This window comes from Orycteropus afer, unplaced genomic scaffold, assembly GCF_000298275.1.
Source record: "Orycteropus afer afer isolate SDZICR_OR568_19922 unplaced genomic scaffold, OryAfe1.0 scaffold00009, whole genome shotgun sequence".
Lineage (NCBI taxonomy): Eukaryota > Metazoa > Chordata > Mammalia > Tubulidentata > Orycteropodidae > Orycteropus > Orycteropus afer.
In genome coordinates, this window is record NW_006921596.1 from 4,001,759 (window position 1) to 4,014,628 (window position 12,870).

The 12,870-nt window shown below is 42.0% G+C and overlaps 1 protein-coding gene across 1 annotated transcript; it reads left to right on the forward strand.

The window, feature by feature from the left end:
• The first annotated feature begins 5,591 nt into the window (after window positions 1–5,591).
• LOC103201983 (cytochrome b-c1 complex subunit Rieske, mitochondrial) lies at window positions 5,592–11,767 on the forward strand. Its single transcript, XM_007946758.2, has 2 exons — window positions 5,592–5,805; window positions 11,157–11,767. Exons 1-2 carry the CDS (start codon window positions 5,592–5,594, stop codon window positions 11,765–11,767), a joined length of 825 nt encoding a protein of 274 aa, XP_007944949.1.
• Window positions 11,768–12,870: the final 1,103 nt, after the last annotated feature.

A 12,870-nucleotide genomic window follows, 5' to 3' on the forward strand; every position in this document is an offset into this window, starting at 1 on the left:
AACAAAGGAAAAAAAACACATGATCATATCAATCGATGCAGAAAAGGCATCTGATAAAATCCAACACCCATTTCTGATCAAAACTCTCAGCAAAATAGGAATAGAAGGGACATTCCTCAACATAATAAAGGGCATCTAAGCAAAACCAACAGTCAACATTATTCTCAATGGAGAGAGGCTGAAGCCATTCCCCTTGAGATCAGGAACCAGAGAAGGATGCCCTCTATCACCACTTCTATTCAACATTGTATAGGAAGTCCTAGCCAGGGCCATAAGGCAAAAAAGGTAAATCATAGCCATCCAAATTGGTAAGGAAGAAGTCAAACTATCCCTATTTGCTGATAATATGATCTTATATGTAGAAAACCCAAGAGACTCAGCAAAAAAAAACTACTGAAACTAACTGAGAGATTTAGCATAGAGGAGGGATACAAGACAACATCCAAAAATCAGTTGAATTCCTCTATACCAGTAAAGAGGAGCTCTGGTAGCATAGTGGCTAAGACACTTGCCTGCTAACCAGATGGCTGGCGGTTCAAACCCACCAGTCACTCCTCGGAAGGAAGGTTGGGCAGTCCTACTTCCGTAGTGATACTGCCTCGGAAACCCAAGGAGGGGTCGCTATGAGTCGGGTTTGACTCGACGGCACATAACAACAACAACAACAATACCAGTAAAGAGACTGCTGAAAAAGAAATAAGGAAATCAATACCATTTACAATAGCTACCAAAAATAAATAAATAAATAAATAAAATAAAATACTTAGGAATAAATCTTACCAGGGACACAAAAGACCTGTACAAAAAACTATAAAATACTACTTCAAGAAACCATAAGAGATCTACATAAATGGGAGAATATACCATGCTTGTGGATAGGAAATTGAACATTGTGAAAATGTCAATTCTACACAAAGCAATCTATACATTCAATGCAATCCCAATCCAGACTCCATCAACATTCTTTAAGGATATGGAAAAAATAATCACTAACTTTTTTGCGGAAAGGAAAGAGACCTCAAATAAGCAAAGTGTTATTGAAGAGCAAAGTAGAAAGTCCCACAGTCCTGGATCTTAGAATCTACTATACAGTGACTGTAGTCAAACTTGCCTGGTATTGGTATAATGACAGACACATAGACCAATGAAACAGAATTAAGAACCCAGAAATAGATCCATCAAGCTATGGTCAGCTGATCTTTGACAAAGGGCCAAAATCCATAAAACGGGGAAGAGATTGTTTAACAAATGGTGCTGGAAAACTGGATGTCCATTTGCAGAAAAATGAAACAAGATCTGTACCTCACATCACACAAAAAAACTAACTCCAGATGGATCAAAGACTTATATGTGAAACTTAAAACTATATAGTTCCTCAAGGAAAAACTAGGGGTAAATTTAGGGGCCCTAATATATGGCATAAATATATATATATATGGCATAAATATATATATGGCATAGGGAGCTCTGGTAGCATAGTGCTGAAGGCACTTGACTGCGAACCAAAAGGCTGGCAGTTCAAACCCACAAGTCACTCCTCAGAAGGAAGATGGGGCAATCTACTTCTATAGTGATACTGCCTCGGAAACCCAAGGAGGGGTCGTTATGAGTTGGGTCTGACTCTACGGCACATAACAACAACAACAACAGCAATATATGGCATAAATAGACTATCAAGGATAAGCCAAAATGCACAAACAGCAGAAGAGAAACTAGATGGATAGGACCTTCTAAAAATTACATTTTTATGTGCTTCCAAAGATGTCTCCAAAAAAGTCAAAAAAGAACCTACAGATTGGGAAAAAAATATCCAGCAATGACATATCCGACAAGGGACTTATCTCTATAATTTATAGAAAACTCCAGCACCTCAACAACAAAAGACAAACAATCCAATTGAAAAACGGGCAGAAGACATGAATAGACACTTCACCACAGAAGATATTCAGGTGACTAATAAACATGGAGAAATGTCCACATCATTTGCCATTGTTGTTGTTGTTGTTGTTATGTGCCATAGAGTCAGACCTGACTCATAGGGACCCCTCCTTGGGTTTCCGAGGTAGTATCACTATGGAAGTAGATTGCCCCATCTTCCTTCTGAGGAGTGGTTGGTAGGTTTGAACTGCCATTAGAGAGATGCAAATCAAAACAACAATGAGATACCATCTGGCCCCAGCACTAGTAGCAAAGTTCAACAAGACAGAAAAAACAAATGCTGGCAAGGATGTGGAGAGATTGGGACTCTTATTCACTGCTGGTGGGACTGCCAAATGGTACAACACTGTGGAAAGCAGTATGGCGATTCCTTAAAAAGTTGGAATTAGAAATACCATTTGACCCAGCCATTCCATTACTAGGTAAACATCCTAAGGAAGTGAGAGCCATGACAAGAATGACATATGTGCACCCATGTTCATCATAGCACTGCTTACAATAGCCAAAAGATGGAAACAACTTTTGAAATCTTCTGTTAGTTCTTTTATGTTGTCACTTCTTCCATTTGCTTTAGCAACTCTCCATTCAAGAACAAGTTTCAGAGTCTCTTCTGACATCCATTTTTTTTTCTTCCTTTCCTGTCTTTTTAATGACCTTTTGCTTTCTTCTTGGATGATGTTCTTGATTTCAGCCCACAGTTCCCCTGGTTTTTGGTCACTGGTTTTCAATGCATCAAATCTATTATTTAGAATTTAGGAGGTAATCAAGGTCATATTTTTTCATGGACTTGTTTTAATTGTCTTCAGCTTCAACTTGAGCTGCATATGAGCAGTCAGCTCCTGGCCTTGTTTTGGCTGAGGATAGTTAGCTTCTCCATTGGCTCTTTCTACAGACAGATGCAATCAATCTGATTCATGTGTACTCCATCTGGTGAAGTCTATGTGTATAGCTGCCGTTTATGCTGTTGAGGAAAAAAAAGTATTTGCAATGAATAATAAGTTACTGGTCTTGCAAAATTCTATCATACGATCTGCAGTGTCATTTCTATCTTCAAGGCCGTATTTTCCAACTACTGGTCATTCCTCATTTCCAACTTCTGCATTTCAATCACCAATAATAACCAACACATCTTGTTTGCATATTTGGTCAATTTCAGACTGCAGAAGTTGGTAAAATCCCTAAATTTTCTTGTCTTTGGCTTTGGTGGTTGGTGCATAAATTTGAATAGTAGTATTAACTGGTCTTCCTTGTAGGTATATATATTATCCTATCACTGACAGCAATGTACTTCAGGATAGATCTTGAAACATTCATTGTGAGAACAAATGCCACACCATTCCTCTTCAGTTTGTCATTCCCGGCATAGTAGACCATATGGCTGTCTGATTCAAAATGTCCAAAACTGGTCCACTTCAGCTCACTAATGCTTAGCATATCGATCTTTGTGTGTTCCATTTCATTTTTGACAACTTCCAAAGTTTCTGGATTCATACTTCGTACATTCCATGTTCTGATTATTAATGAATGTTTGCATTTTGAGTCAAACCAAATCAGAAAATGGAGGTTCTGAAAACTTTACTCCACCCACATCATTAAGGTCGACTCTATTCTGAGGAGGCAGCTCTTTCCCAGCCATATTTTGAGTGCCTTCCGACTTGAGGGGCTCATCTTCTAGAATAATATCAGACAATGTTTCAGGGCTTTTAATAAAGTTTTCCAGTAATATGTCAGTGTTTTCCTGCTATTCATAATGTTTTCACTGGCCAATTCTTTGAGAAGTGGATGGCCCTTTTCTTCTTCCAAGTCTGTCTTAGTCTGGCAGCACCGCTGAAACCTGTCCATCATGGGTGACCCTGATGGTATTTGAAATCCCAGTGGCATAGCCTCTAACCTCACAGCAACATGCAGTCCACCACAGTATGACACACTGACAGACAAGTGGTGGTTTTTTGGTTTAGGATCTAGCTTATGAGGGGCAGAACTGGAACTGAACCCAGAGAGTCTGGAGATAACCGTTTCTACTCTGCTCACCCCACAGGGAGGTTGTGAGGGCTTCCTGAGGGCCTCTTTTACACACTCAGGCATCCTTTTACTCTTCATTTAGGCTTACCCATCTTCAGTGCTATTATGATATTAAATGAGTTATTTCATGTAAAGTGCTCCAAACTCTGCATAGCATGTGGCAGCTGCTCTGAAGCATCTACTGTTATCCTTAGGATTGTTGCTGGGGCAAGCTCTGTGTTAGCTCTGTGGCAAACCCAGTCTGAGGAGGCAGCTGACTGAGGGCAACAGAGTTCCCTGGGGTGATAAACCAAAAAAAAGGACAACCAGCTCATTATCATTGAGTCAATTCTGACTCACAGCAACCCCTGTTGGGTTTCTGAGGCTGTAAATCTTTAGAGAAGTAGATTGCCCCATCTCACCTCCATGGAGCAAGTGGTGGATTTGAATCACTGATCTGGTTAGCAGCCTAATGCCTTATCCACTATGCCACCAGAGCACCTTCTCTGAGGTGATAGGAAAGCCAACATCTAAGTCCTAAGTGGGGGTTAAAGGTCAGTTGTGCTGTGGGGCTAGAGAGAATAGAAATGACTCAACAAGAACTAAAGGAAGGCTTCTTAGAGGAAGAGGCATTTCCAATAAAAATACCCGCAGACCCTCACTGGTGCATCCTGGGTGCTGGGTCTCCTTGTGAGTGCTTTACACGTTAGTACATTTACTCTTCCCAGTAATTTTACAAAGTGGGTAGCATGCTCATGGCCCCATTTTACAGGTGAGGAAACAGAGGCAGAGAGGTTAGAAAATTTACCCAGGTAACAGACCCCATGCACAGCACAGAGCCTTGATGAGCAAATTTCAGCTTGGAGCCCTGCGTTTTGCCAAGGCCTTCAGGAAGCTTGGACTTCTTCCTTCAGTACCCTTGATTATTGATCATAGGCTAGCTCTTGAAATGGTTGAATGCCGACCAATTCTTTTAATGGACGGCAAGAACAACATTATTAATATCATTGTTATTAACTTCTGCAGAGAGGTTTTTGATTTTTTTTTTTTTGATAATCTTACAGAAACCGAATCCACTGCCATCCAGTAGATTCCGACTCATAGCAACCCCCATGAGTTTCTGAGGTGGTAAATCTTTACAGAAGTAGATTTCCCCATCTTCCTTCCGCAGAGCAGCTGGTGGGTCTGAACCACCAACCTTCTGGTTAACAGTCAAATGCCTTAGGCATTGCGCCACCAGAACGCCTTAATAATCTTACAGCAAACCAGTATCTCCATTTAAACTATTTATAGTAAGTTATTATTATCTCTAGGTCACCACAGATGAAGTTTTTGCTCTATAGAACAAGCAAAGCCGCTCGCTGGACGTTCACCGGGACCCTCTCGCCCCCTAACCTCTAGGAAGATTCTGGTACATAGATCGCAAGACGTCCTGAGAGACAAACTAGGTGACTACACCCCCTCCTCGTCGCTCCGCCCTCCGGAGGTTTATAGCCCCACCTCTGACTCAGCGTCTCTCCAGATTCACCCCGCCCTGCGAGGCTCCGCCTCAGCTTGCGCGCTGACGTCACGTCGCGTGCGCCTTCTCGAGCCTGCGCAGTGGTCGGAAGGTCGTCCCTGTGACCGTCTTGGCTGTTGAAGTACCAGTCGCCATGTTGTCGGTCGCCGCCCGTTCGGGGCCCTTTGCGCCCGTCCTGTCGGCCACGTCCCGCGGGGTGGCGGGCGCCTTGCGACCCCTGGTGCAGGCCTCGGTGCCCGCCACCCCGGAGCCACCTGTGCTGGACCTGAAGCGTCCCTTCCTGTGCCGGGAGTCGCTGATTGGGCAGGCCGCGAGCCGGCCTTTGGTCGCCTCCGTGGGCCTCAATGGTGAGCCGGGCTGAGGAATAACCAGCTTCTCGCTCCCTCTGACCCTAGACCCGGGGAGCTACCTAGGAGGGCGGGGGTATGCGGGAAAATGGAGCGTCACCCTGTTGGTGGTTTTCGAGATGCCGCGCTTGGCGACCTTCCCGGGGCATCTTTCCATCGGGCGAGTCCAGGGCTGTTCCAGTTAGAGGTCAATTAAGGCTCCTAACCACAGATTAAATCTTGTAGTTCATCCGTTAACTACGGAGTCTGACTGCTTCCAGCAAAGTCTGATAGCGATTTTGCTGCTTACAGGTCATATGACTTTGGGCAAGTTTCTAAATGTTTTCGTCACCTGTGAAATACGATTGATGATTGTGTCACTTTCCTCGGGATGCTGTGAAGGTTAGATGGAAAAATCCTATGTAAAGGTATTAGCACAAATTTTGGGCATATAATAAATGGTCAAGAAAAGGAGAACTGCTACTAGTAGTTGGGAAGATGTCCCCCTCCACACACCTGAATCTCTTCGGTGACTTCCCCTCTATTCTCTCTCCTAAAAAAATAACACACACAAGCCCCCAAGGTGACATCCAGTGTTGTGTCAGTAGTGTTTTCAGCCTCTGGGCCCAAGGGTTTTCACACCATAATCAATTTAATTTCGAAGAAAAAACAGGCATTGGTTGATGATACTCCCATTTAACAGAAGTGAAGTGACTTGCACAGGTGTACCTGACAGTGATAGAGCATGGGCTTGACAAAACTGTCTTAGGCCTGCACTCTTTCCTTGATCAGCACCACACCCTCTGTCACCAGATACCCCAGTGCCTTGTTCCCTGTTGGTCTTTTTTATGTTCTGTGTATTGAAGATTATGCCCACTGTCTTCCACAGCCTGTATAGTTTTAAAAAACGGGTGGTATCTGGTGTCTCTTGCAGTGTCTCAGTGGTCACTGGCTGCTCCCTTACTTGGAACAAATGCTCCTTCTCCAGTTCCCCACAGTCCTCACCAGGCCTGCTCAAGCCATTGTGTTGCCTGCGTGGCCCCATTTACTTGCTGACCAGTTCGCCTCTTTTTCCTCTTCATTCGCTATCTTTTCTGTGCTTTCCGTGATCTTCCCATTCAGTTTCCATATTTCTAAATTTTACCTAGCCTTTCATTCTCACTTTAGGAGTCAGGTCAATAAAATTTTATATTTTCTGAGTCAGGTCAATAAAATTTTATATTTTCTAATTTCTTTATAGGAGCTCTGGTAGCATAGTGCCTAAGGCACTTGACTGCTAACCAGAAGACTGGTGGTTCAAACCTACCAGCCACTCCTCAGAAGGAAGGTTGAGCAATCTACTTCCGTAGTGATACTGCCTCAGCAACCCAAGGAGGGGTTGCTACGAGTCAGGTCCGACTCGAGTCAGGTCCCACTCGACGGCACATAACAACAACAACAACAACAAATTTCTTTATGTCTTTTACAACACATGATACTTTCTCTTCTATTGCGTTTGTTTATGGGTGGTTCCTTTGAACTTGAGGGCATGGGGAATGTCTCTTTTATTTTTCTTATCCCGGAAACTCAGACTTTGTGTACAGTTGGTGCAAAGTATTTGTGAGTGAATAAAATGGTGATTGTTAGGGGCCACCAGTGGGTTTTGGAGATGCAGTCCAAGGCAGGAACTGAATACTCTACCCCATACCAAGCCTACTCTTGGGATCTGGAGGTAGGAAACAATAAAGGAAGAGAAAGTTAAGTAGTACAGGTAAAATGCATCCTTGGGGTTTGTCAGATGGCTAAAATTGGGAAATTAGCTGATTTGTAGAAGTGCTTTTCCAAGAACAGGTAAATAACTAAGACACCCCTGGTGGTGCAGCGGTTAAGTGCTCGGCTGTTAACTGAAAGGTTGGGAGTTCAGACCCACCTTGCAGATCCATAGGAGAAAGAACTGGTGATCTGCCTCCACAGATATGGTAGCTTAGAAAACTCTAGGGGGCAATTATATTCTATCACATGGGTTGGTATTAGTCAAAAGTTGACTTAGTGGTGCCTAACAATAAGAGCTCTGGTAGCATAGTGGCTAAAGCACTTGACTGCTAACCAGAAGGCTGGCAGTTCAAACCCACCAGCCACTCCTCGGAAGGAAGGTTGGGCAATCCTACTTCCGTAGTGATACTGCCTCGAAAACCCAAGGAGGGGTCGCTATGAGTCGGGCCGACTCGACGGCACATAACAACAACAACAACAACAAGACAAAGGATTTTACCTTTGTCTCCTTTTTAAGGACCTCTGGTGGTGTAGTGCCTAAGGCATTTGACTGCTAACCAGAAGGTTGGCGGTTCAAACCCTCAGCCACTCCACGGAAGGAAGACTGGGAAATCTGCTTCTGTGAAGATTTACTGCCTTGGAAACCCAAAGGGTATTGCTATGAGTAGGAATCAACTCAGTGGCAGTGAGTTTAGTTTTTAGTTTATTTATTTTTTTAACAATAAGACACTGATTTTTTTGTTCTATAATTATATCTTTTGCTTGTGGCTTAAGTTAACATTAAAAATCTCCTGTCTAGGTGGTTTCTGGAAAGGTGGTGTGGTGGGTTTGAGACCTGAGGGATTGGATCAGAAGTTCCTTGAGTTGGGGAGGAAGGTTATACTACAGTAGCATCTTTATGTGGATTTCCAAAGCACGTAAGACTCACCTAAAACCACAAAGACTTGTTTTGTTAAAGTGCTTTTAATTTTCACTATATCTAGAGGATTATTTCCAGGAATATCTGATTTTGCTTTAGTTTAAAATGAAATCTTGAGAGCATCTTTGCTGCTTAAAGTCACATCTAATACAGCTCATGAATATTATTAAGAGAAAATGTTTACAATATGCATTTGATATTTTAAATGTTCTTGGTGATGCTTGTTGTTAGGTGTTGAGTGGATTCCAACTTATTGCAACACCATGTGACAGAGTAGAACCACCCCCATGGGGTTTTCTAGGCTGTAATCTTTACATGTCTTTCTGTTGGGCATCACAGAATGACCTGTAAAGATTGGTGTTGGCGAACAATACTGAAAGTACCATGGACTGCCAGAAGAACTAACCACTCTATCCTAGAAGAAGTACAGCTGGAATACTCCTTGAAAGCGAGACTGGCCAGACTTTGTCTCACCTACTGTGTTCATGTCAGAAGGGACCATTCCCTGGAGAAGGATATAATGATTGGTAAAGTGGAGGGTCAATGAAAGAGGTGAAGGCCCTCAGCGAGATGGATTGACACAGTGGCTGCAATGATGAGCTCACGTATAGCTAGGATTGTGAGGCTGGCACAGGACTGGGCAGTGTTTCGCTCTCTTGTACATAGGGTCATTATGAGTCAGAGCCAACTCGATGGCACCTGGTAACAGCAAAACAATCTTCACAGGGGCAGAGTGTCAGGTCTTTTCTCCTGAGGAACTGCTAGGTAGGTCTGAACCTTCCAGTTAGCAGCCAAACGCTTAACCATTGCTCCACACCCAACAGAAAGACCACTGGATTTCTTATTGCTTCCAGATCTCTAAATGAGAATGTCAAGCCCATCCTATTTCCTATTTGTATACATTTCCTTGTGTACTGTTACATGGTTAAGGGTTGTGAGTACTGTTTCCAATGTTGAAGTCTGAAATTTGTTTGCTTTCTTCATCTTTTAGGTATAATACACATCTTTTTTGTGTAATCCCAGACAGTAATGGGGGAAGTTCATGTTTGATTCTAAACCCTAGTCTAAACTTACTTAGCATTAGGTGGAATAGTAGATGATGTAATGTCACTTAGATTCCACAAAGCCATAGTAGTAAGTCTTTGGTGGTCACTGCCTGTGCCTTCTCCAGACATTATTGGGTTAGTCAGAAAAGTACATAGAGTGGTAAGTTTCACCTGTGTTCATGAATGCTTATGGCTTCCATAAAGTTATTACCTTCAGAACCATATGAAAAGCATTTGAAATGTTCTATATTGGAGTCTTTGACTACTTAAGGAAGCATATCAGGATGAGACAGATTTATAAACCAAGATAAAATTGAAATTTATAATAAAAATGTGTTTTATGAATACTTCATTCTTTTGAAAACACCACATTTTCTAAAGTGGGGGGACCTTTAGAGTTCCGTTTTCTAGAAAAGGAAAACTTGGCAGATTTCCTAAATATACAATTTGCAAAGAAATTTGCTTCCTGAAGCATATTTAAAAGTGGCATCAGTAAATTAAATTTTTGGTCAGACTTATAGTGTAGAAGAAAAGGACTTATATTTTTAAATAAACTCTTACTTCCAAAGTACTCTGTATACCATCACTATGTTTTTATCCAGCATTCATCTGACACAAACCCTTGGCTTGTTTTATGGCCTGCTCTGTGGGAATACTGCAATGAAAAAGATGGTGACCTTATCCTTAAAGAAGCTATTGCTATTCACTGAAGAGGAGAGTATGTGACGAGTTTGCTCTTTTATCCTTTACTAAATTAAAAGAATTAGTTCTTTTGCAGATTTCATTTGATTCTGTTGGTTGCCTCTTTTGATCAAAATTGTCCATTTCTGCCCATTAGTGGTTTTACTTGTAGTTAGTCTACAATAGAAGTATTTAAATTGTCTGTAATTTGTGTGTATAGAGGATTTATCTTGCACTTAGATTGTACAAATTTTTAGCAGGGTGGGTAAGAGAGCACTTAGATAGAACTATATATAAGGTTAGACATTTGCCCTAAGACAGTCACACATCAGCTTCTGAGGAAGACTAGAGGAGTTTTAAAGAGGAGCTGGTTGTGCAGTTAAGAATTTGGTTGCTAACTGAAGGGTCAGCAGTTTGAACTCACTAGCTACTCCATGGGAGAAAAGACCTGGCAGTCTGCTCCTACTTTAGCCTAGGACATGGGAAGTTCTGCTTATGAGTTGGAATTGACTCACATAACAACAGATGAATTTAAAGGTACCTTCTAATCCAGGGAGTATGGGAGATGTTTAGCATAGTTGTATAGTGTGTTTTGGCAGGCTGAGTGGTATTTGAATATTTCAACATTGAAATATTATTTTCAGTGCTGTTTTTTTGCGTTGCATGCTTATGGATCCTGAATCAGCAGTGTCAGTTAGAAGGAGCTTAGTTTACAAATAGTACCCCATACTTTCATACCAATATGATAGGCAGTGATTGACTTCATTTCATTTTTGGTATGTTATATGCTGGCACTGCCAATTGGACAATTCCTGAGACTGGTGAGTGCCTACTTCCGCATTTTTAGAATTTGAGTTTTGCTCTTTGTTTGTGAATTCATAAAGGTTTATTTCCCAATGTATACTGTGCCCCGTTTCAGAGTACCCTTTCAGGGTACTCATCTAATTGTGTTTTTTAACCTTTTTGTCTTGCAGTCCCTGCTTCTGTTCGTTATTCCCATACAGACATCAGAGTGCCTGACTTCTCTGACTATCGTCGTGCTGAAGTGTTAGATAGTACAAAGTCTTCAAAAGAGAGCACTGAGGCTAGAAAAGGCTTCTCCTATTTGGTAACTGCAACAACTACTGTGGGCGTCGCCTATGCTGCCAAGAATGTCGTCTCCCAGTTTGTTTCCAGCATGAGTGCTTCAGCTGATGTGTTGGCCATGTCAAAAATTGAAATCAAGTTATCTGATATTCCAGAAGGCAAGAACATGGCTTTCAAATGGAGAGGCAAGCCCCTGTTTGTGCGTCACAGAACCAAGAAGGAAATTGAACAGGAAGCCGGTGTTGAAGTGTCCCAGTTGAGGGATCCACAGCATGATTTAGAACGAGTAAAGAAACCTGAATGGGTTATCCTGATAGGTGTTTGCACTCATCTTGGTTGTGTACCCATTGCAAATGCAGGAGATTTTGGTGGTTATTACTGCCCCTGCCATGGGTCACACTATGATGCGTCTGGCAGGATCAGGAAGGGGCCTGCACCTCTCAACCTTGAAGTTCCCTCGTATGAATTCACCAGTGATGATGTGGTTATTGTTGGTTAGAGACTTGGACTCAAGTTACAGGCTTCTCTCAGTCTTCATGTCACCTTAGAAGAGTTACTTGAGAGCAGTCCTTCTGTACTTCAAATTGATTGATTTGAAATACTTAAGAATTGCTGATAATGTATTTGTAAACATTGTGAAGTAAATTGAATTAAGTATTGAATACTTTCAAGCATTCACCTAATAAAACCTCTCTTAAACTTCATTAAGCTCAGTCATAGACTTGAAAGGTGGTGTGTCTTTGATAGGTAATTCTAATTAAAAATTACAGACTGGTGTACAAGACATTTGTGTCAAATCTGTAATTTACTTTCTCGTTTATTGCCTAATATTTGGGTCCTTCTTTGTATCAGGAGCACATATCTACTCAAGTTCATGGTTAGGATGAGGTTAAATTGGTAGCCCCAGGGCCTGCTGGGAGGTATTCATGGCATTGGCAGAAACTGTGTATCCAGGTTGCCCTTTTCACACACTCAGTCATTCTTTTGCCCATGAGTCCTGGCTATGTTTTTCCCTCCTCCTTTCTGTTTGGCATGGTAATGTCAATATGATCTATGGGACAGAATAGTGAATGAAATGTTAGCAGCTCTGTGACTTCAGCCTCAGCTCTGGCTTCCTGTCTTTGACAGACCAGAACGTTTTATTTGTCACGCTTGGAGGTAAGTTAGTACTTACATTTCTTTGGTTTTAAGAGTCAGTGGTGGGATACTAACTGAGAGGAACTTTGCAAAGTGGAAGTGCCTGTTTCTTCATCTGAAGCTGTGGGTACTCATGTCCCCGGAGCTTCGAAATCCACTTACCAAGAAACAGAAAAGGAATAGTGAGTCTGAGATTTAATAATGGCCCTGCAGATTTTGTTTTCTGTGGTTACATTTTGAGTTATTTCTTCCAGTTGGATTTGTTGTCATGTAGCTCTTTGACCATGAAAAGGTGAGAGTGGGAATAGGAAGAGTGTATCAGAGTTACTACCTCTTCCCTCCTCCAACCACTCAAATTACACAGGTATAGCTGCTAGACCAAGGTACGATACTCCCCCTGGTTGCTGCAAATGGGGTTTGCTCTTTGTTTAGGATCACTGCTATTTCTTTACTAAGAATTACATC